The sequence below is a fragment of the Giraffa tippelskirchi genome, chromosome 13, assembly GCF_054371585.1.
Source record: "Giraffa tippelskirchi isolate mGirTip1 chromosome 13, T2T-mGirTip1v1.2.pri, whole genome shotgun sequence".
Classification (NCBI taxonomy): domain Eukaryota; kingdom Metazoa; phylum Chordata; class Mammalia; order Artiodactyla; family Giraffidae; genus Giraffa; species Giraffa tippelskirchi.
The window spans coordinates 3,609,308-3,631,092 of record NC_137287.1 but is presented as its reverse complement, the minus strand read 5'-3'; the positions used below and the strand labels follow the sequence as shown (position 1 = coordinate 3,631,092).

Below are 21,785 nucleotides of genomic sequence, written 5' to 3'. Positions count from 1 at the left end.
ATGCAGGTTCGATAATAATAAAACTGTATGAGAGAACCATGGATGATTCCCATCTTTTCCTGACTTCCTTTGTTTTCCAGATTTTCTATAATGATGTAATTTTTTATTACACTACATTGTGTGATACTTTATAACTGAAGAAGAGAATAAGAAACGGGTTGTTGTCAAGTAAGCCACGTTACTTGACTACTTAAATATGGCTGTTATGAACAGCTCCAGTCTCTGGCAGAAGAAGATATTTTCAGAATCACTCGTTCGTTCAACAACTGTGAGACACTGAAAGTACACTTACGAATAAGACAGAGTCAAGGGCATGTGGAGAAAACAAAATGTGAACTCTTTCCTCATCGTGTGTTGATTCATTCATACAAGGAAGAGAAGGGTTTAAAAAAAGATCATTAGGACAGTTGTGGGAGGTGGAAGAGAACATAGAAGAAGTACCATCCTGTTTTCTTAAACTATTTCAATATTACCACGTAAGATTCTTAAAAAAAAAAGAATTCTCCACTGAGTAAAGAACTGATGAATACATGCTAATTTTTGGTTCTAATTTGGAGGCTTTAACTGGTATATTTGACTATAAAGCATAATCATAAATGTATATGATTTTTATAATTAAAGGCAAGAAATAATTGAACTGTTCTTTCCTGGAAGGCATTTCCTATTTCTGAACTCCACTTTGGTGTCTGATCAATAAGTGAAAAGACATATATAGGTTCTTTTTACTTGCAGAGGGAAAATGAAATCTCCTGAAGAAGGAGGTAAAAGTTTTATGTGAATAGTTATAGTACTAGTGAAAAGTAGCTTGGAAGAGGAGAATAACCCCCACCCCCACCCCGGTTAGGCTGTATTATCAACCTTTATTATTAACAAAAACTCTACATCTGCTGTTTCCATTTCACAAGTAATAATAGTCATAATGTGGCCCTTACTGTGTGCCAGGCGCTATACTAAACACTTTATACATATTTAACTCAGTTTCAGAACAGCTGTATTCTCATTTCATGAATAAAGAAATTAAGCCTGAAAGATTAAGCAGTTTATATATAGTCACTGATTGACTAGTTGGTGAAACCTGGGTTCATACTTAGACAATCTGATCTGAGCCCAGATGAGAGGACTGAATGTCTGGGAGTTAAATGACCTTTACAGAGAAGCTAGTCAGGAGTAGAAATTTCATTATCAGACTTCTTTTCTCACTGCAGCTGGGGGCCACTGTACATGCCATTCATGAGGAATCTTGCTTTTAAAGCAGCACTGGTAGTCTGCTTAACTGCAAATTTGACAGTCTAACCAAATTAGATATAAAATAAATCACATTTTCCTTTGATTTCCAGTGTAAAATTGAAGGAATCTAGTTGTGGTAAAAGAAGAAATACGAAATTTGGCTATCGGAATTAAGTGTTCAAAGTACTTTTTGAAAGTTGTATTGGAAAGAAAAGCACTTGAATAGAGCCAGTTGAAACTGGACACCAGAGCTCTTTCGTTTTTACTGTGCCATTTGGAAATAATATTATTGTTATTTCAGATGAGATACCTAAGCTTATGCTTGGATTTATAATTTTTAAACATTGAGGTACCTTTGTCCAGTTATAGATACCAGAAAGTTCTGTCATAATACTTAAACACAGTCTTGCTATAAAACTGTAGTATCTTAAGTTGAAAAATGCTGACATTATTTGATTGTCTCTTTGTAGACATCATATAATGAGAAGACATAGTCTAGGGCCTACCTCTTTTGAAGCACGTGGTTTCTCTCAGGAAGACAAAGAAAACAGATTTTCTTAGGAAGAAAAACCTTGAGTCAGTAGGTTACAGATAGAATCTTGGAACTAAAAAGGTGCCGTAGCAGTTAAAGCAGTTAAAATTGTCCCCCTTTGGTTCTTACTTGGTTTTCATTCTTCTGATATCCATCAGAGTAAAGCAAGAAAATGGCTCGAAAATCGAACTACAGACTTAAATAATCCTCCCCTCTTGACCCCCAAATACTGTTTCATAGAGGCAAACTCTCGTTTTTTCCCTGATAGTGACTTTTTTTCCTCTCTAACCTTGCCATTTACAAAAAAAGAAAAAAACGTATCTGTTTGGCTGCTCCAGGTCTTAGCTGTGGCGTGTGGGCCCTTTTAGTTGCGGCATGTGAGCTGAAGTTCCCTGAGCAGGAATTGAATCTGGACCCCCTGCGTAAGGAGCTCAAAGTCTTAGCCACTGGACCACCACTCTTAATAATTTTTTGGTGAATAGAATTTTTTTTAATTTTAAGGTACAATATTTCAGTCTTTGCTTTTGTGGACAACACTTTTTCTATCCTGTTTAAGATATCTTTCCATGGGGAGGGAGGCGGGAGTGGGGTTCAGCAGGGAGGCCACATGTACACCCATGGCTGGTTCATGTCAATGTATGGCAAAAACCACCACAATATTGTAAAGTAATTAGCCTCCAATTAAAATAAATAAATTATTATTTAAAAAAGGGTATCTTTCCCAGCTCTGATTTTTGAAGGTATTTTGTTATCTTCCAGAAAGTTTATTTTACCTTACCATTTAAATCAACAGTTCACATAAAAATTATTTTGTCTAAGGCATAAAGATGGGGTCTATTTCTTTGATTTTTCCCTATCCTCCCAAAATATAGCTTTCGAGTACAGTGTCATACAGTTTAACAACCATATTTTTACATTGCTCTGCAGGGCTACTTTTGTCATAAATGTCCACACGTGAACAAATCTGTTTCTGGACTCTGTTCCATTGGTCTTTTTTTGCCAATACCACATTGTCTTAATTACTATAGCTTTATAACAAGACTTAATATCTGATAGTATAAATTCTCCGTCTTTTTGTTTATGAATGCTTTGCTTATTCTGGGATCTTTGCTTTTTCTTGTAAATTTTATAATCACCTAGTGTGTATCCATTCAAAAAATCTGAGTAAGGCTGTGTTAAAGTTGTACACCAATTTGGGGAGAACTGACATCTTTACATAATCAAGCATTCCAACCCATGAGTGTGGTATGTCTCTTCCTTTATTTACTCTTTAATTTTTCTCAGTGATGTTTTACAGTTTCTGTGGAGAGACAGAATAGTTCATCCATGTCACAGCGGGATGTCCTTCTTTTTTGTAGCTGAATATTATTCCGTTTTCTTTACCCATTCATCTGTCATTGGACACTTAGGTAGTTTCCATGTCTTAACTATTGTAAATAGTGCTGCAGTGATCATGGCAGTGCATATATCTTCGAAATAGTGATTTCATTTCCTTCAGTTATATTCCCAGAAGTGGAATTGCTGGATCATGTGGTAGTTCTATTTTTAAAATTTTGAGGAACTTCTGTACTCTTTTCCATAGTGTCTGTCCCAGTTATAATCCCACCAACAGTGTACAGAGTTTCCTTTTTTTCCATATCCTGCTAGCAGTGTTATCTCTCATCTTTTTGAATGAATGATAGTCATTCTAACAGGCAGAGGTGTTTTTGATTTGCCTTTCACTGATGTATAGTAATGTTGAGCATTTTTTAATATACCCGTTAGCTGTTTGAATATCTTAACTTGGGATATTGGATTATTTGTGATTTTTGCCATTGAGATGTACGAGTTCTTTACATAGTCTGGATTTTAGCACCTTATTAGGGGTTATGATTTGCAAATATTTTTCTCCCATTCAACAGGTTGTAGTAATTGAGTTTTTAATTTTACTTTTTTAGAAAATCTTTTATTTCCTTTTATTTTTTTTTTTTGGTTTAATTTCACTTTTTAAAAATGTATAGCCCATCTATTCTTTGATCCTTTGTTCATCTTTTGTATATTCTTTTGCAGGTATTTTTAAAAATTTTTAGTTTTTCTCTTCTGTTAACTTCAGTTATTCATTCAAAAGACTGAAAAAATTTTTCTTTTTCGTGGTATTTTCACTTTATAAGCTGAGAGTGCTACCTTGACTAGATATGTGGGAAGGGTTTTGATACTCCTTCATTCTTAATAATTTTCTTTTTCTTTTTCACACCCTTTGGAATAGGTGGTCGCCATGTTTAGATATTAGCAAGCACATAGGTGTGTGTCTGCACTGGAAAATGGCCGAGGGAAACAGCAATGAAGAGGTGATTCACTTGAACAGTTTCCACTGCCACCGGGGACAAGGTGAGGGTGCCCGTTTCCTCTCTTTCATCGTTGCTTTTTCCCTCAGTCCTGTTGTATCATATTTGAAGTTAATCTGTTTTGCACCATGTAGAATCCAGAAATGTTTCATTTTCAGACCTCAGAACATCAGATTTAAATGGACTCATCAGAATAGAATTTTGTGTTACATGGTGGTACCTGCTGGCATGAGTGAAGCTTAAGAGTATTCCATGACAAGAAGGTTGACTCTTAAGAGATAGGAGGGTGGGAACAGTGGTAGTTCTCAGTTTTTGAAGGAATGGTGATCGCAGAGGAGTGCAGTTCCTCTAGGCCTGTATGTTCTGAACGTACTTAAGGTGCTGCTGATGCATTTCTGGCCCCTCATACAAGGCCTAGCTTCTTTTTTGCCGGAAGACTCTGGTTTACCCTTACAGGGAATTTTAGGACATGTATTCCTTGACTTCACAGTGTTTAAAATATGGGGAAATTCATTGATTCATAAAGGGAAGGGACCCTGCACTTCTTTAAGATTTTTAAATGCATATGAAATTTCCTATCAGATCCTAATTCACAGTTACACCTAGGCTAAAAGGAAAAAAGTTACGCTGAGGAGTAGAAGATAATAAGTATAAAGTCCATAGAAGAGGTTGTACCTTTTTTTATGTTTTGCTATTGATAGTACTTGGTATTTATGAAGACTTTTTTCCCAGCAAAAGATAAATTTTATATATACAGCTTCCAGAGCATTTAAAAATGAGCAGGGAATTCCCTGGTGGTCTAGTGGTTTAGGACTCCGTGCTTCTACTGCAGAGGGCGCAGGTTTGGGGAACCAAGGCCCTACATGCCATGAGACACGGCCAAAGAATAAATAAAAAAAATTTAGCAAATTTTATTAAGCAGATAAGTAGAGAAAAATAAATTTGCTTAAGCTATGCAAATTACAAAAACAAGAAATACCAATTTTTTAAAGCTATTATTAATAGTGTATTCTAAGTTGGTAGTGATTATAGCCATAATTTGTTGTTATTTAGGAGATTTTAAATCCTAGCTGTATTTGTATATATGATCATTTCCATATTTTCCAAACATGCATTTCAAATTAATGTTGTGGGGTGTTTTTTTTTCTAAATTGAATCTTAAAATACTTGAACAAAGTTTCTTTAAGAACAACTAATGCTGGAAAACTCCTAACTTTGGACATATATTATTCTGTTCAACAAACTTTATTTTGCACACATAGTGAGGATTTGTTTAGACATAGAGTTGTTTTTATTAGTTGTATTAATAATTTCTATTGTGTCATCCCTGAAGTGTTTTTTAAGTTTTTAAATCATCTTTATTGAGGTATAATTTACATATAATAAGCGCACACATTTTAACTGTATATATAGTTCAGTGACTTCTGAAATATGAATATACCCATATAACCACCACCTCAGTCATGATGTAGAACATATCCAGAAAAGTTCCTTTATGCCCCTTTGTAGGCAGTTCTCACCCAACTCCTGACCTGCTTTCTGTCAGTACACAGTTTCATATAAATGGAACCATACAGTATGTACTCTTTGTACCCGAATTCTTCAGCACAGCAGTTTTTTGATTCATCCATATTGTTGCATGTAGCAGTAATTCACTTCTTTTTAATTGCTGAATATTATTCACCTGGAAATTCTATACCCAGTGAAGGTAAGCTTAAAAATGAAGGTGAAATAAAGATTAAAAGTACAAGAAGAATAGAAGATACATTATGCAAATAGTAACCCTCAAAACAGAGCCTTTAAGTAAGTCTAAATTATCAGATAACATACACAATTCAGCCAGAAGTGTCAATAAAGATAAAAGTTTTTAAAAAGTTAGAGAGTCTGGGAAGATAAAGCAATTGTAATCTCTATATGTGTAGTAATATGATATCAAAATATACAAAGAGGAAATTGACAGAACTGAAAGGCTAACTGGACAAATCCACAATCAAAATGGGAGATTTTAGCATGTTTCTTTCAATAACAGAGCAAACACACACAAACATTTGTATGAATATAGAACATTGGAAGAACATGATCAACAAATTTGATATAATAGACATAGGAATGTTGCGCCTAATATGTTTGCCAAAATTGACCACATTTTGAGGTACAAAACAAGTTTCAAGTTCCTACACTACTGGTGGTAGTGTAAGTTGGCACAAACAATTTAGGAAGCTGTTTGACATTGTCCACTAAAATTGAACTTATGGTTTCCCTGTGCCTCAGCACTTATGGAATGTACCCAGCTGAAATGAGTATACCAAGATGGATACACAAGAATATTCATAACAGTATTATCCAAAATAGCCAAGACTGGAACCAGCCCAAATGTCGAATGTCAACAGAAAAATAAGTAACTTGTTCATACATATTCATGTAGTAGATTACATACAGAGGAAACTACATAATGCAACATCAACATCATGGATATATCTCAGACATGTTATTTGCATGGAAGCCAGAAACGAAAGAATATATATTCAGAAATTGATCTGTGAAGTTAGGCTCCTAATGTGCTAGAAATGTATTTACCAATGTTGGTGATGGTCACACAGGTGAGCCTTTTGTATGAATCATAAACTTTGTTCTGTTATACTTTAGGTTTTTAAAGTATGTATTGTAAAGCTAGCATGTCTATATGTGGTGTTTTGGGGAGTATCTTGTCAACCATTGGGATTCACTGTGAGGTGATAGGTTTAAAACCAACTTTTTTGCTGGGTGCCCCAGGCTTGTTGTCTGTCTTTTTTTCCTGGGCCAGTTCTTCCTCAGAGGAACCTACAGTTTCCTGCATATAGAATCTGAGACTGTATGCCAGCATTGAAGGGGCCGGTTAACAGAAGGCAGCCAGAGTCTTACTCGTTACGGCTGTTTCAGTGACACGCGTTTTCTCTCTTGGCCTGGTGTCTCATGACTCTCTGTGTCGGGGACTCTTCAGAATGGACTTCCACAGGGTGGGTCTTCTGGAATGGCTGAATGAGAAACTTGGCAAATCCTCTCCCCAGAATTAACAGTAAAATTAGAATTGTCTAAAATAACCATTTAAAGACTGGAAATGAACAAAGGCTGGAAATGAACAAATAATTGAGAATATTTTTCAAGGAAATCTATGATTCTGCAACATGAATTAAGCCACCTCTGGTCAGCTGCCCCCTCTGCAGGCTGTGGGTTTGAGCCTTCTCCACTCCTAGATTTCTTGCCTCTGAAAATCTGCTGTTTCCAGAATTTTGTTTAAATCTCTTGCTAGCTATCATTTCCTTTTTTCTTCTTTGTGTCCTAAAAAGGACACTTTTTTAATTTTTCACTTTTTTACTTTTACAAGTTCCTTTACTGTCATTTAAGTGGGGTTTCAAAAAGCAGTGGTGCCGGTCACTTGGATTCATCCTGCCAGCCCCTGCAGTGCACCTCTGCAGGCCCTCAGTTCAGTCAGCTGTTAGATAAATCAGTCTGCTCTGTAGGTAGCGTTGGACTTGGAATCAGACAACTTTACTGTGTGTCAAGGACTATAATAAATAGGCATTTTATGTGGGTTTTCTAAGCTAATACAGCTACTTCCAGTAGGCACTATTGTTAACCTTTCTTCAATGATGAGGAAATGGGTGCCTAAAGAAGTAAATAATGGCATCATGTAGCTAGTATGTGGTAGAGCTGAGATTGGAATCCAGGCAGTCTGACCTTAGATTCCATGGACTTAACCTATTTTAAACTGCAGCCCTTGGCATCACCTCAGCCCTGTTACAGAGATGAAATGAAGTAATTGGTTTTATATTGCTTTTCAAATTGTTGGATACCATAAAAGTGCATGAGGCATTAGCCTTGAGAAAAATAATAGCACTTTATGAAGGAATTATCAGTTTGTGTTATCCAGTAATTCATATCAAATGTGATCTATCTTCAAACGAATAAAAAGAGTTAGAGACCTTGAACAGAATTATTACATTTAGATGGCTAGTTGAACTCTGATTGTATTTAAAAAGGAAACTAGAAAGCTTAAATTGCTTACTGTCATAGATGCTAAATGGGTATTTGACTACATCACTGAAATATATTTGCATAAATAATAGTTAAGATTTATATCTAAGATGAGCAAACTTTAATATCAAATATTAAGTGAAAATTCTACTGTTTCTGAGTGATTTTTTTCAGACCTATCAGTTTGAATAAAACAGTGTTTTATATTCCCTTGGAGGAGTAGAGGTGAGATGGGAGGCCTTGATTTCACTGTTTACTTGCCAGTCAAGAAGATTTTATCAACAGACTCCTCCAGTCTAGTATAAGAAAAGGTTGATAGTCTTGAGCACAGTAATTGTCAGGTTTTCTCTGATGATTCCCAGAAGGCATGATCGGCAAAGATCAGCACAGAAAAATAGCTCGCGTCAATGCTTAGGTGCCTGTGCTGCCTGAGGAGGTAAGTTAACACTCCAGTAGCCATGAACTTGGCTTTAGATTTGACCCTTTTCATGCCAAAGTTGAATTAAAGGACTGAATATGATGATGCCTACCTCCTGATAACAGTGTTCTTTGCCTGCTTTTAGACTGGATCAATCTCAGAGATGGACCCATCACCATATCTGACTCTTCTGATGAGGAAGGGGTTCCAATGCTGGTCACCCCAGCTCCTCAGCAACATGATGAAGAGGACCTAGATGATGATGTCATCCTGGCAGAAGTGAGTTTTCTGAAATTTACCATGATGAAATACATTTCAAGTTAAGAATTTGGTTCTTTGGACACTCAGTATTAATAGAATAGCTGAGAGCACTCTTACAGCAGTATTTAAATAATGTTGGAATTACCTATTCTTTATAGATTTGGTAGGATTTGCCCTAAAGGCATTTGGGCTGTTCTTTTCATGAAGGACAATTCTTGGAAACTGTTTCAGCTTCCTCTGTGGTGATCGACATGTCTAGATTTTCCGTTGCTTTTTATCGGTTTTGTTCACTGATACTTTTCAGGGTTTTTTTTAATGTATTTAATAGAACTAAACAAAATAGCCTGTTCTTTCTATTTACTCTACTTACTCTGAATCTATGGCTCCTCCAATTTTCTTTTTCTGTTTTAATGTACTTGTGGGATTTTTTGCCTTTTTTCTTGATTTGATGAGTTAACCATTATTTTCCCTCCTCTCTTCTCTTTGACCCAGTCCTAAGAACAACTAACCACTTCTGTCTGATAGGGCTTCGCTGGTGACTCAGATGGTAAAGAATCTGCCTGCAGTGCAAGAGACGCGGGTTTGATCCCTGGGTCAGGAAGATCCCCTGGAAAAGGAAATGGCTACCCACTCCAGTATTCTTACCTAGAGAATTCCATGGACTGCCTCTACATTTGCCTATTCTACACATTTTATATGAGTGGAATCATATACTATTTGGTCCTTCTTTCATTTAGCATAAGTTTTCAAGGTCATCTATGATGTAGCATGAATTGGTACTTCAGTTCCTTTTTTATTGCTTAATACTATTCCATTGCATGGCTGTATCACATGTTGTTTCACTGACTGATGGACATTTGAGTTGCTTCTACTTTTTCACTGTTAACAACTGATGCTGCTATGAACATTCATGTGGAAGTTTTCCTGTGGACATATGCCTGTAGTTGATCATATACTTGGGTTTTGCCTAGTGGTTCTACTTAAATTAAGAGACTTAAATTTAGTGAGTGAATTCGTCTAATTTTTGTTTATTAACTTGACTATGATACTTTGCTTTTAGTTCTCTCATAGTGTTTAATATGCTTTACATTTTTATTGGTTTTAAAAATGATCTTTCACTATGCTCCCTGCATCTTTGAGGTTTTGTTTTATTTATATTGGGGTCATCTGTTCTTGCTGGTGATTTGAAAGGTTTTTATCCTTGGTTTCTTGTTTTTTTTTTTTCAGTTACTCTAGTACTTTTTATACTTTCAGATGCTGTTCTTACATATGTCCTTACATGTTGATTTATCAGCTTTAAGTGTATCTTTTGATCCTCAGCTTCTCTTATTTCCCCTCCCAACTTTTGATTGCTACTGTATTTCTACAAAACCATGATTTAAAACATGTATGTTAAATAGCTAATTATTTCACCCTCCATTGTATTCTTGCATCTCTCTCCTTATCTCACTCACTGTGTGGCACAGATTTCATCATACGTGTCACTCATCTGCCACTTCTTTTTTCAATGGTTTGATATCCTCATGTCGTTTCTGTGCTGGTTGTGTTTTATTACTGCTCAACTTGGAATGCATTTGAAATTTTGCTGGACTGGCTCTTTGTAGGTATTTATGTTGGGGAGAGGCTCAGGCACTGTTCACGGCTAGCAGGAATTCTTCCTATGACAGAGGATGTTGGGGCCGCGTGGGGCGGGGAAGCATGCTTACGTGCACGTAAGCTTATTTCTTTCTTACTGCCTAGCCATGATTGCCACCTCCAGAGCAGCCCGGGTCAAAGTTCTCTCTGTCCTGCCTCACTGACAGCCTACCTTCAGCAGGGACGTCTGTCTTCATTCATTCTAACCTCCACGGAAAATCCTTGCTGCCAAACAGAGTGCAGATTCCCAGTGTTTCAAACAAGGGACTATTGGTTTTCCCTCTGCAGGCCATACCACCTGCTTTGGAGAACTTTCTGAAGCTTTCTCTGCCTGCCTGAAATCTGGATGTACTTCTCCCACTGCATTTATCAGCTCCTCTTCACGTATATTGTGATTCGGGATCACAAGATATAATTGTGTGCTGGTTTATTCAGAGATTTTCAGTTCTTTGTCTCATTGTCCTCTCTGGATTGGGGTGACTTCAGAGAAGATCAGGGTCAGAGACATCTTTATTCTGCTGTCTTAAAATTGGCATTTTACTTTTTAAATTTACAAGTAACACATTGGTGTGTTCTCTATAGAAATTGATACAATACAGAGAAAACTAGTCTCTCTTCACCAGCCCCTTCTGCCCCAGAGATTTCCCAGAGGAACTGTTGTCACAAGTTTGGCATGTATCCTTCCAAATCTTTTTCTTTGAATTCATACATGTGTGGGTTCATGCATGTATGTATGTATACACATAAATGCTTTTAGAAATGGTGTGCTTATGTCTGTGTTCCATTTTTTTTCAAAGAATAGAAATTAGTCTGTATGTGTTGTTTTGTAACTTTTCTTCACTTAACATTTCTTGGTGAAGTTTCCATTTCATTACATATAGAACTACCTCTTGGGGTGGGAGTGGGGGAGAGTTGGAGAGTATTTTGTAAAGCAGATAAATAGTTTACTTAACTGTATGCTTAGGGACAAACTTAAGAACGTCTCTAGTGTTCTCTTTTTATGATGCAGTCAGTGTGGCAGTGAATACCCTTACATATGCCCCCTTTGGATACATGAGGGTGTATAGGATTGATATTGAAAAGTGATATTGATAGATTATAAGGATATACATTTTTTAAAAAATAAGCAATACCAAATTCCTCTCCTGAATTCACCAGGAATGAGTGATAGTAAGTTTTCCCATATCTGTCCAGCATTAAACACTTTTGCTGAATTACTAATGAGATTTAGATTCTTTTCATGTGCTTATTGACCATTTCTCACTCCTCTGCTGTGTTGTCATTCTTTCATTATTTTCTCTGCTATGCAGTTATTTTTGTTTTAGTGGTCGCAAGTGAAATTATGATTCAAACTGTAAGTCAGGCCTCAATCTCTGAACGGCTGCTTTGATTCTTATAGTTGCTATAGTGTGATCAGATTTCAACATGAGGATAAATGTGAAGAATAGGTCTTATGGGGGAGGGTGTTTTTCTTTCTTACCTGTCCTACCTCAGAAGCTCAATATAATACATAAGGAGGTATAGACACAGGAAAAAAATTGAATTGTTATTATTAAAATTTCATTTTTTCTTAGACATGCAAACCTCAGACATCACGACCCAATCTCATCAAACCAGCTGCCCAATGGCAAGATCTCAAAAAATTGGGAGAAGAAAGGCCTAAAAAATCTAGAGCAGCCTTTGAATCAGATACGAATGGCTATTTTCCCGTGTATAACAGCTCATTGTTTGGTTCTGGGACGCAGGATGATTCTGAGGATGACTACGGTGAATTTCTAGATCTTGGGCCTCCTGGAGTTTCTGGATTCATGAAGCCAAGTGGCCAAACAGAAAGAGAACCTAAGCCTGGACCAAGTCACAACCAAGCAACCAATGACCTCATCAACCCCAGATCAGAGCATAAAGTCATTATCTTAAAAGAAGGTAATCTTTTTCCAGAAGCTGATCCTTTGGACACTCAGAACCAGTCATCTGAAGAGTCAGAGACAGAGCTTTTATCAAACCTCGGAGAATCAACTGATAACCCAGATGACCAGGCCATCGAAGAAGACTGCTGGTTACACCACCCTTACTTCCAGTCTCTGAACCAGCAGCCCCATGAGGTACCAAGCCAGGTTATACCTCAGGAGCGGCATCCTGAAGCAGAACTGGGCCCACTGTTGTATCAGCATAAGCCCCGGGGGTCAGTTTTTCCAAGACCGGCGTTTGCAAGACCAGAGCCTGCTTCTCCTCGGCCTGCCCATCCTCTGGGAGAGCTTGAAGACCAATTAGCGATAGATGATGAAGAGCCAGGCCCAGCATTTCCACTACAAGAAACTCAGGAGCCCAATTTGGAAAACCTTTGGGGGCAAGAAGCTTCTGACGTAGACCAGGAACTCATTGCACTGTTGGTGAAAGAGACAGTAAGTTTTATTTTGATAAGTAAGTAATTATACACACCAAATATATTGGTTCTTTTTATTACTAAAGCGTTATTTGTGTGTGTGGACTCATTTTCCTAATTTCCTAGATTTATAGACTAGAAGAAAAAGTGAAGGTACAAAAATTGAATCAGGATTCCTTAATCTAGCCTTAACCCCCTCATTATGCCCCCTGGGGTTCTAGCTGCGCGTTGTGGATGCCCTGGTGCTGTCATAAGAGTGGTCCCCCCAGTTCTTGAAAAGGAATTGAGTTACTCCAAATTCAAACCCTTCAAGCAGGTTTACAAGATGACCTAGAGCTGCACTGTCCAATATGATAGCCTCATTTGGCTGTTTAAATTTAAATGTCTTAAATGAAACTTAAATTTCGTTTCCAATGGCACCAGTCAGATTTTAAATGCTCAATAGCCACATGAGTCTGAACAGCCACCATGCTGGAAAGCACGGAATAGAGCATTTCTGTCTTTATACCAAGTTGTGTTGGGTAGCACTGACCAAGAAAGTGAACCGCAGGGCTTTGTGGGTGGCCATTTGCCTTTGAACAGTCTTGTAACCATTCTTCCCTGGGTTTTTTCCATCTGGTCTGTGGGATCGTGTGCTTCTTAAGGGTATATATACACTAGAAAGTGCCATATCCATCTTTAGGTGCTCTGTGCTTGGGCTGAGATGCTCAGTATTGACTGAGAGAGGAAAATGAGTACATAGAATGGGGGCAGAGGACCCGGTGATCTCTAGGGACCTTTGTCCATATTCTGTGTAGACAGATAAGTCTGGGCACCTAGTGTGGGATTTTAAGGCAGACACACACCTGCTTTATAGTCCTTTTCTAGCGTTTAGTCATTTCGTACGCTTTTTGTTCTCTGATTTTTATTGCAATTTGAAATCATTCTAGGGGGTGACATATAAATAATGTATTTATTCCTTCCTAGGAAGTAAGATTTCCTGATGTAGCAAATGGGTATGTTGAGGAAATAATTCATTTGAAGAATTACTATGATTTGAATGTGTAAGTATACTACCGTGCTTTTTTTTTTTTATTGTTGTAAAATGTACTTAACATAAAAATTTACCATTTTAATCATTTGTAGGGCTTTCTAGATGGCTCAGTGGTAAAGAATCTGCCTGCCAATGCAGGAGACTCAAGAAACTAGGATTGGATCCCTTGGTTGGCAAGATCCCCTGGAGGAGGAAATGGCAACCCACTCCAGTATTCTTGCCTGGAGCATCCCATGGACAGAGGAGCCTGGTGGGCTGCAATCCATGGAGTCCCAAAGAGTTGGACACAACTGAAGCGACTTAGCATGTGCATGCACAACCATTTTTAAGTGTACAGCGCAGGGGCATTAAGTATATTTACATTTTTGCACAGCTGTCACCACCATCCATCTCCAGAATGTTTTCATCTTCCCAAACTGGAATTGTGTCCCCAGTCCCTCTCCTGAGCCCCTGGCAACCACTGTTTTTGCTTTCTGTCTCTGAGTTTGGCTCCTCTAGAGACCTCATGTAGGTGGAATCACACAATATTTGTCCTTTTATGGCTGGCTTATTTCAGTTAGCATTATGTCTTTTTTAATCATCCTGTTAGAAGAGTTCTAATTTTAATTGTATGCAGACTGTTTTCTGGGTCTTAAAATCATGTATGGTTATAGAATTAAGATGTTTAGTTAATTCTGAGCATTGATACTACATGTGTCTTGCTCGGGGCTTCCCCAGTGGCTTAGTGGGTAAAGAATCCACCTATAGTGCAGGAGACACAGGAGATGCTGGCTCCATCCCCTGGAGGAGGAAATGGCAACCCACTCCAGTATTCTTGCCTGGGATATCCTATGGACAGAGGAGCCTGGTGGGCTACAGTCTGTGGGGTCGCAAAAGAGTCGGCCGAGTCTCTTTCTGCTTCTACTCTTTCACCTCCTTCTAGTCTGCAAAGGTGGAACAGTTGTAAATTTATAAAGAACAATAGATACTGAATTTAATTATATTTTCAACTATTTAATACAGATTATTTTAATTAAACAAAAGAGTATTCAAAGATTGTATTATGTACCGTAGAATTCAGCAGGAATGTGAGTGGGAGCTGGCTGCCATGACCAAGAGTGAAGGGCCCTCTTTCTGAGATTAGCAGATGAGATGCTTTTTTCTGATTCATACCAAGGCACTGTTGGTGCCATTGGTAGCCCTGTCTGTCCCCTCCATTGAGGGGCAGCCACTGCTTTCAGTTTTTTAAGCCAGGTTGGAATCAAGGTTTCATAACGTATTTGTTGACCTTTTTAGCTTCTTGATCTAGTATAGTCCCCTCTTCCTTTTTTTTTTTGTTACAGATTTTCCCCCCTATAATTTTTGAACATAAAAAGTTGAAAACTAAAATGAATACCCTATATCCACCACCTAGATTATTATCTGATATTCTGCTGTAAGGAAGATTTTGCTATTTTCCCCCACTTGGTTGTTTTTTAAATTACTGTAGACATAAAGGTATAATTATATAAATTAAATAATTTATAATTATTTTTCTTTTTGATAGTGGATTATCTTAAATTTGACCAGTAGGAGCTCTTAAATTAATAAACTTGATTTTTGGAGCAGTTTTAAAGTCATGGCAAAATTGACCAGAAATCACTACACTTTTATAGTGAAAAATATCTCCTAGACTTCCACTCAACTAAAAAATAACTGATTTTTTTTAATGTACCTTTTTAGTTCTTGGAATGAAAACATACTTTTTTTCAGAGCAAATATAATTTTGCATTTTTAATGAAGTAATGTTAAGTAAAAAATACTTTTCATTGTTTTCTTCATGGTGTTAATGATCACCTTTAATTAAAAATTATTCTATTGAATTTTCCTCTTTGTTAATTTTTCTCCTCTTTGTTATTCTCCTTGTTCATAGTTTCGCTAATGTTCTGATAAACGTTTTTCTACATTATTCCATATAGTAATTTCCTCTTTTAAAATTATACTCTAGATCCTGAAACCCTAAAGTTAAAAGTTTGGAATCAGGGCTTATAGACAGATTCATGATGCTTGAAACATATTTCCAAATAGCTTTCTGGTGGTCCGTGCTCACTCGCTCAGTTGTGTCTGACTCTCTTAGTAAATTTTAAAGTGACCCTTGAGAAATTTAGTATACTTTAATGTTTCCCTCTCATTCTGTAGAGGAATATATTGTTTTCTAAATACCTACAAGGTTACTTGTCTGCAGTATCAGGAAAACATGATCAGATTGACAGACCCTGTGACAATTCTGTCCTCCTTCCTCCAGAGTCTCGCACACATCCTTTTCTCTTGGGACTTACCGACTGTCCCTTACACATCACTGAGAAGCAGATATTCATCCTTAAACAGTCTTATGAATTCCAGAGGAAAGGGAATGTTCAGTAATTGTATTGAATACTTTCAAACCTACAGTCTGATTTTTTATATATATATAATTTATTTATTAGTTTATTTTTTATTGTGTTGGGTCCCTGTTGCTGCATAGGGACTTCCTCTAGTTGTGACAAGTGGAGGCTACTCTGTTGCAGTGCTTGGGCTTCTCATTGTAGTTACTTCTCGTTGCGGAGCACAGGCTCTTGGGTGCTCAGGCTTCAGTAATTGTGGCGCATGGACTTAGCTGCCCTGTGGCATGTGCAGTCTTCCTGGACCAGGGATCAAACCCATACACCCTGCATTGGCAGGCGGATTTTTATCCACCGTACTACCACGGAAGTCCTACTGTTTGATTTTCCTGATACCGTTTTCCTTTTGTCCCTGGACTTTTGAGACTGAATTGTTAATTCTCACAACTAACTTAAATGTTGTTAATGTAGGGCTGAAAGGAGGCTCAAAGCAGAGTTGAGCAGGCTGATATTTTGTGAGGCTGACTCTCCAACATTTTGTGTACAGTCTTTGTCACCATTAATTGTAACCAGCTGATCATTTTAGCAGGAGCAGCCTGTTACCCAGAGAACCTCCTGTGATGGTAACCTACTCTCTTTAACTAAGACTTTACCCACATATGATGCAACTTAAATTGGATCGAGGCAGCAACAACTATTAACAAAAGCTAGAAGTATTAGCCTGGCTTACTTAGTGGGAGTGCTTTCTCGAAACCCTTTAGCTTGTCAGGTCAGATCAAGCATGAAATAATATCAGTAGGTGGGCAGACCTGAGTTCTGACAAGCCTCCAGCTGCCTTTGCCCCAGGCTGTAAATATTAATGTAATTGGTTGTAGCATATATCTGTAGAAAGGAAACTCTGTTCCTAATTATCTGTGCCACTGAATGTCATTTAACTCCAGAAAAGTTGTGTTGGTGAGGGTAGAGGAGATTTTAAAATGGAAATGAATTTTGACAGTTCACAGTGAAAGAAGCCTCTGATACCCAACAGGTGGACATTCCAAGTTTTTCATAGTGTTGAAAATACAAAATGAATTGCTAAGAAAAGAACCTCTAAAATGGGTTTAGAAAATGCATTTAGAAAATGTATAAAAATAGAAAATTTTAAAGGATGAGATTTTAAAAACCAGAAGCAGGGAGTTTTAATGCTTTCTTCCAAGATCATCTTGCATACACCCCATGTGAGCCACCTGGCTTCATTCATGCATGGCTATTCTATCAAAGATTCTTCTTTGACCTTTTTATCCTTCCCCAAATTCCTAGTTTTTGCCCGTTTGTTGGCCTATGATAGCCGCACTTATCTGAACATTACAAACAACTAAGGTTGAAATGGAGCAGCTGTTCCATACCTGGTTTATAATATGTCCAGATGTGCATGAGAGGGGTTATTTGTAACTCCATTCCTTTCTCCACAAATACTGAGTTCTTCATGGTGACCGATTCTCAGGTACCCTTCAGAGATTGTATAACCTGTGGTGCTCATCAGTTTGTACTGGAACAAAGAATCACCACCAGTGACCATGATTTTAAAGGGAAATGTGCTCAGAATTCATGAGGAGGGTGTCTCCCCTTGCTACTGCTGTAATATGAGAAAGGGGTTTTCCCTCTCACGCCTTCTGGAATGTAGTCCAGAGAACTAGGCATGGTGATAGGAAGAGAGCTTAACAAGAAAGTGCATGTGGGGTTCCTGCAAGTGATGATGAAGAAAAGGGTGTTGAGGGGTGCTTGACCGGTCCTGGAGCAGGAGGAGGGTGCGTTGCAGTTGGGCCAGTGCTGAGGGCCCTGAGGGGTTTGCACGAGAGGCATGCCTCCCCAGTTTTCAGTCCCTGAGCACTGGCACCTGTGAGAAGAGGAGAGGGAGGTGAGCACTTTCTCTCTGACTGCTTTCTGCTAGACCTGTCTTAATTAGAGGCTGCATTCCTGACCCCGGACAGGAGAAGACCTGGGGAGAGTCATGGTGGGGCACCTTCGAGGCAGCCTGCAGGAGAAGGGAGGAGAGCTGGAGCAGAGGGGAAGCCCCACTCGCCCTGTGACTGGGCAGCTTTCTTGCTGCTCAAGTGGCTCACGCTGCACACCCCTAACTGTCCTTGTCGCTGTGGAATGTCCCAAGAGCACAGAGTGTTGCCGCCTTTGGTTTTTATAGGCTGAAGGGCCTTGCTAGTTAAATTTGTAAATCTGGGCAGTGATACATCTTATGGGTTATTTTATTCTCCTTATCCTTACTTTTGAAATCATGGTAGTGATTAAAGAGACAAGGCTGTGATTTTGGAATGGAGAGAGTTTTTTCTTAAGCAAACATGGTCTGTTCCTTCAGCCTTACAGTAAACTGAGCATCCCTCAAATCGTCATGGGGATTTATTTACCATAGGGTTAAAAAAAAGTATTAATGAATTAGCACAGGTCTTTTATGTTCTGTTTATTAACTCTTAGAAAACTATTTTTAATTGTGAATGTGAATACAGACTTTTGCCCCATCCCTTATTTGTTAATAGTTTTCCTGACAAATGATAGATACTTTCATCTAAATTTTCCAGTTCCATACAGTTCAACCAGTAAGAACTAATAGAGAAATTTCAGAGGAGTTTACCGTTATTGGTATGTTTATTGCTTTTCACATTAGCAAGTAAAAGTAGAAATTCAGTGTAACGTCTTATTTGTTCATTTGTTTTTCTCTTCTGCAAACATTTGCATTCCCTGATAGGTCAATTACAATGTGACTAGAGATTTTATTTTCATACGTTATGTTTGAATCAGTGAGCAAGTATGGCATTTGGAAGCAGTGTGACAGTAACATCATTTATTTTTACAGACTTTGTAATTTTCTCCTGGAAAATCCAGATTATCCAAAGAGAGAAGACAGAGTCCTTATGAATCCCAGCAGCAGCCTGCTTGCCGGCCAAGATGAGATGAAGGCAAGTGGTGCTCTTGTTTTGCAGTGTCTACTTGGAAATTCTCTCCTCTTTTCATCATTTTTAAGGGAATAAAGTGCTTGTCAAGATACATTTTTTTAAGACTATCCAGGAAAATAGGTTTTTCAGAATACATATTTTAGTGGGATTTCCCCCTCTGAGTCACCTTGAGTTCTGTATTTGACTCGTTTCGTTGTAATTCCATCTTCCCTTCCCACAAGGAATTAAACAAATCCTCCATATCTTTAATCCTACAAAGCAAGTTCCTAAGATGAATCAAGAATTGGCCAGGACTCTGTATCATCTTAGGGTTTAACATTTTATTAAGAAATTAAAAAAAAATAAATTAAATTAAATTAAAAAAAAAAAAAGAAATTTTCAAACACACAGTAAAGCCAAAAACGTTCTTTTGATTTCCTGTATACACACCAGCCAGTACTATTAAAAGCTAACATTTTACTGTGTCCAATTTGTCCCATATCCATCCCTCTGTCCATCAGCACATCCCTCTTATGTTGTATTATAACCCACTTCAGAGTACATTGCAAAAACATCATTACTCTGCCATATAAATACTTCAGCATGCAGATTGTTGCCTAGAGTTTAATATCTGTTTTTCTTTTTGAGTAAGGTTTATATACAGTGCATACACCTATGTAACCAAATCCTGTGTCAAGATATAAACAGTTTGGTTTTTAAAAATCTTAATCATTGTCTTCATGTGTGGTCCAGACTAGCATTTAGTATGTTCAATGGTTGAAGGAAAGTATAGTTCAGAACTGCTTCACCAGTCTCTATTGCACCATCCTTCCACTTCCCACAAATTCTTTTTGACTGTTTCTTTCATGTATGGTTATTACTCATTTTATTGCACTTTATAGATGTCACAGTTTTTTGTTTTTACAAAAGGTTTATTTTGTTTTTTGAAGGTTTGTGGCAACCCTGCCTTGAGCAAATCTGTCAGTGCCATGTTTCCAACAACTTTTGTTCACTTTGTGTCTCTGTTTCATTTTGGTAATTCTCACCATATTTCTGACTTTTTTATTATTATTGTATTTGTTATGATGATCTGTGATCAGTGACCTTTGATGTTACTATTGCGAAAAGATTGATTTGCTGAAAGCTCCAATAATGGTCAGCATTTTTTAGCAATAAATTATAGAATTAATTGAGGTATGTGTGTGTTGTTTTTTAGACATACCCTGTTGCACACTTCCTAGACTACAGTGTGGTGTAATTTTAACTTTTCTAAAAGTTGGGAAACCAAACAATTTGTGTGCCTCGCTTTATTGTGATGTTAACTTCATTGCAGTGGTCTGAAACCAAACCTAAGTATTCCTGAAGTATGCCTGTATTTTGTAGCTGGGAAAAAAGAAACTCAGTTTTTTCTAAACATTTTGTGAAAAGAAAATGGCTAAAAACTTGTGTTCAAACCCCCAACTATACTTTTCATAGTTCCAACTAGCAAAACTGGTCTCCAAACTCCAGACAGCTTGTTCAACCTCTCTGAACATCATTTCTTCGTCTGTGTTCAGGGCTGGTGTCCTCCTTTAGAGTAATTAGTACAAGTCAGATTATTCTATTCTTTAGTAAGTAATTCTTCAAATGATCTCCCCCTGGAAATGTGCTGTCTGGCCTTTAATGTTGTGCCTCTCTCTCGTTTCAGTTGCCTACAGTAGACTTTTTTGACTATTCTAAATTGGCTCCTCTTGACCAGCGCTGCTTCATCCAAGCTGCTGACCTCCTGATGGCTGACTTCAAAATGCTTAGCAGTCAGGACATCAAGTGGGCCCTGCACGAGCTCAAAGGACACTATGCAATCACCCGAAAGGTGCTCTACTCAGTCTTCTGGTCACACCTCTTGACTGCTTCCTCCCGTGGTAACAGGATGAAGGGTTAAGCTTGCAGAAGTTGGGATGGGTTATGATGGCAAAGAGCTAAGGAGTTTGTCAGGGTGAAGATATGTAGACAGAGGTATTTGCTGATCAGAAAGAGCTGAATGAAAAGAAACACAGAAGCAGGGAAGTTCTGCTACGACCATAAGGACATGAGTTTCCCTCTGGAATGTGGAATGTAAGGGTGTGTTCCAGCGCTCTTCCTCCCTGGTGCACCTTCTGTCTTGGGGCTGGTCCCACGATCCTCCCCAAGATGGCTCAGTGACCAGTTAACATGAGGTAGAGTCCAAAGGGCCAGGAGCCCAGCACTGTCCAGGGAGTGGTGGTGTGCTTCAGAAGAGAGTGGGCAACTCCTGAAAGCTCTCAAGGTTTTCTTTCTTTCTGGACTCTTAAGTAAGATTCCATTTAAGGGCCTCTGTTCCAGATCTTAGAAGGGCGCTGGCCGCTAGTGACAGCAGACATGCCTCATTCAGTGCAGCCCACTGTACATTGGCACTTTGACGACAGCCGGCACAGAGGAGCAGGCACCAGCAGGTCCTTGACCTGCTTCTTCTCTCCTGCGTTTAGATCGGTTTCTCTTGACTCTTAGCAAACAGTGTGCTTTTCTTTCCAGAAGACAAGCCAATGTGGAGTTACTTTACTTATTAAAACACCCACTGGGTCTTAACCTGAAAGAAGGTGAACGTCGGTGAATGTGCTGAGTCTAGGCCCCTTCTACCTTTACCTTGATAAGATCCAGGCAACTGTCAGCAAACTCCTAATTACAGGTTCATTTT

The 21,785-nt window shown here is 38.2% G+C and overlaps 2 protein-coding genes across 9 annotated transcripts in view; one reads left to right on the top strand and one right to left on the bottom strand.

Moving 5' to 3' along the window:
- The window catches only part of LOC145531144 (zinc finger protein 33A-like), a 41,777-nt gene extending 39,968 nt beyond the window's left edge, over positions 1-1,809 (bottom strand). For both annotated transcript variants that reach the window (XM_081552903.1, XM_081552904.1), the window contains exon 1: positions 1,734-1,809. The gene's annotated coding sequence lies outside the window, so the exon portion shown is untranslated. The remainder of the gene's footprint in view (positions 1-1,733) is intronic.
- The window catches only part of RNF216 (ring finger protein 216), a 114,119-nt gene that overhangs the window by 4,338 nt on the left and 87,996 nt on the right, over positions 1-21,785 (top strand). For 5 of the 7 annotated variants that reach the window (XM_081552777.1, XM_081552778.1, XM_081552779.1 and 2 more), the window contains exons 2-7: positions 4,005-4,126; positions 8,661-8,794; positions 11,986-12,813; positions 13,761-13,837; positions 19,015-19,117; positions 20,781-20,945. In XM_081552777.1, coding sequence (XP_081408903.1) covers positions 4,060-4,126; positions 8,661-8,794; positions 11,986-12,813; positions 13,761-13,837; positions 19,015-19,117; positions 20,781-20,945 — 1,374 coding nt within the window. In that variant the 5' untranslated portion in view covers positions 4,005-4,059. The remainder of the gene's footprint in view (positions 1-4,004; positions 4,127-8,660; positions 8,795-11,985; positions 12,814-13,760; positions 13,838-19,014; positions 19,118-20,780; positions 20,946-21,785) is intronic. The other 2 variants (XM_081552780.1, XM_081552781.1) reach the window with 1 other exon arrangement.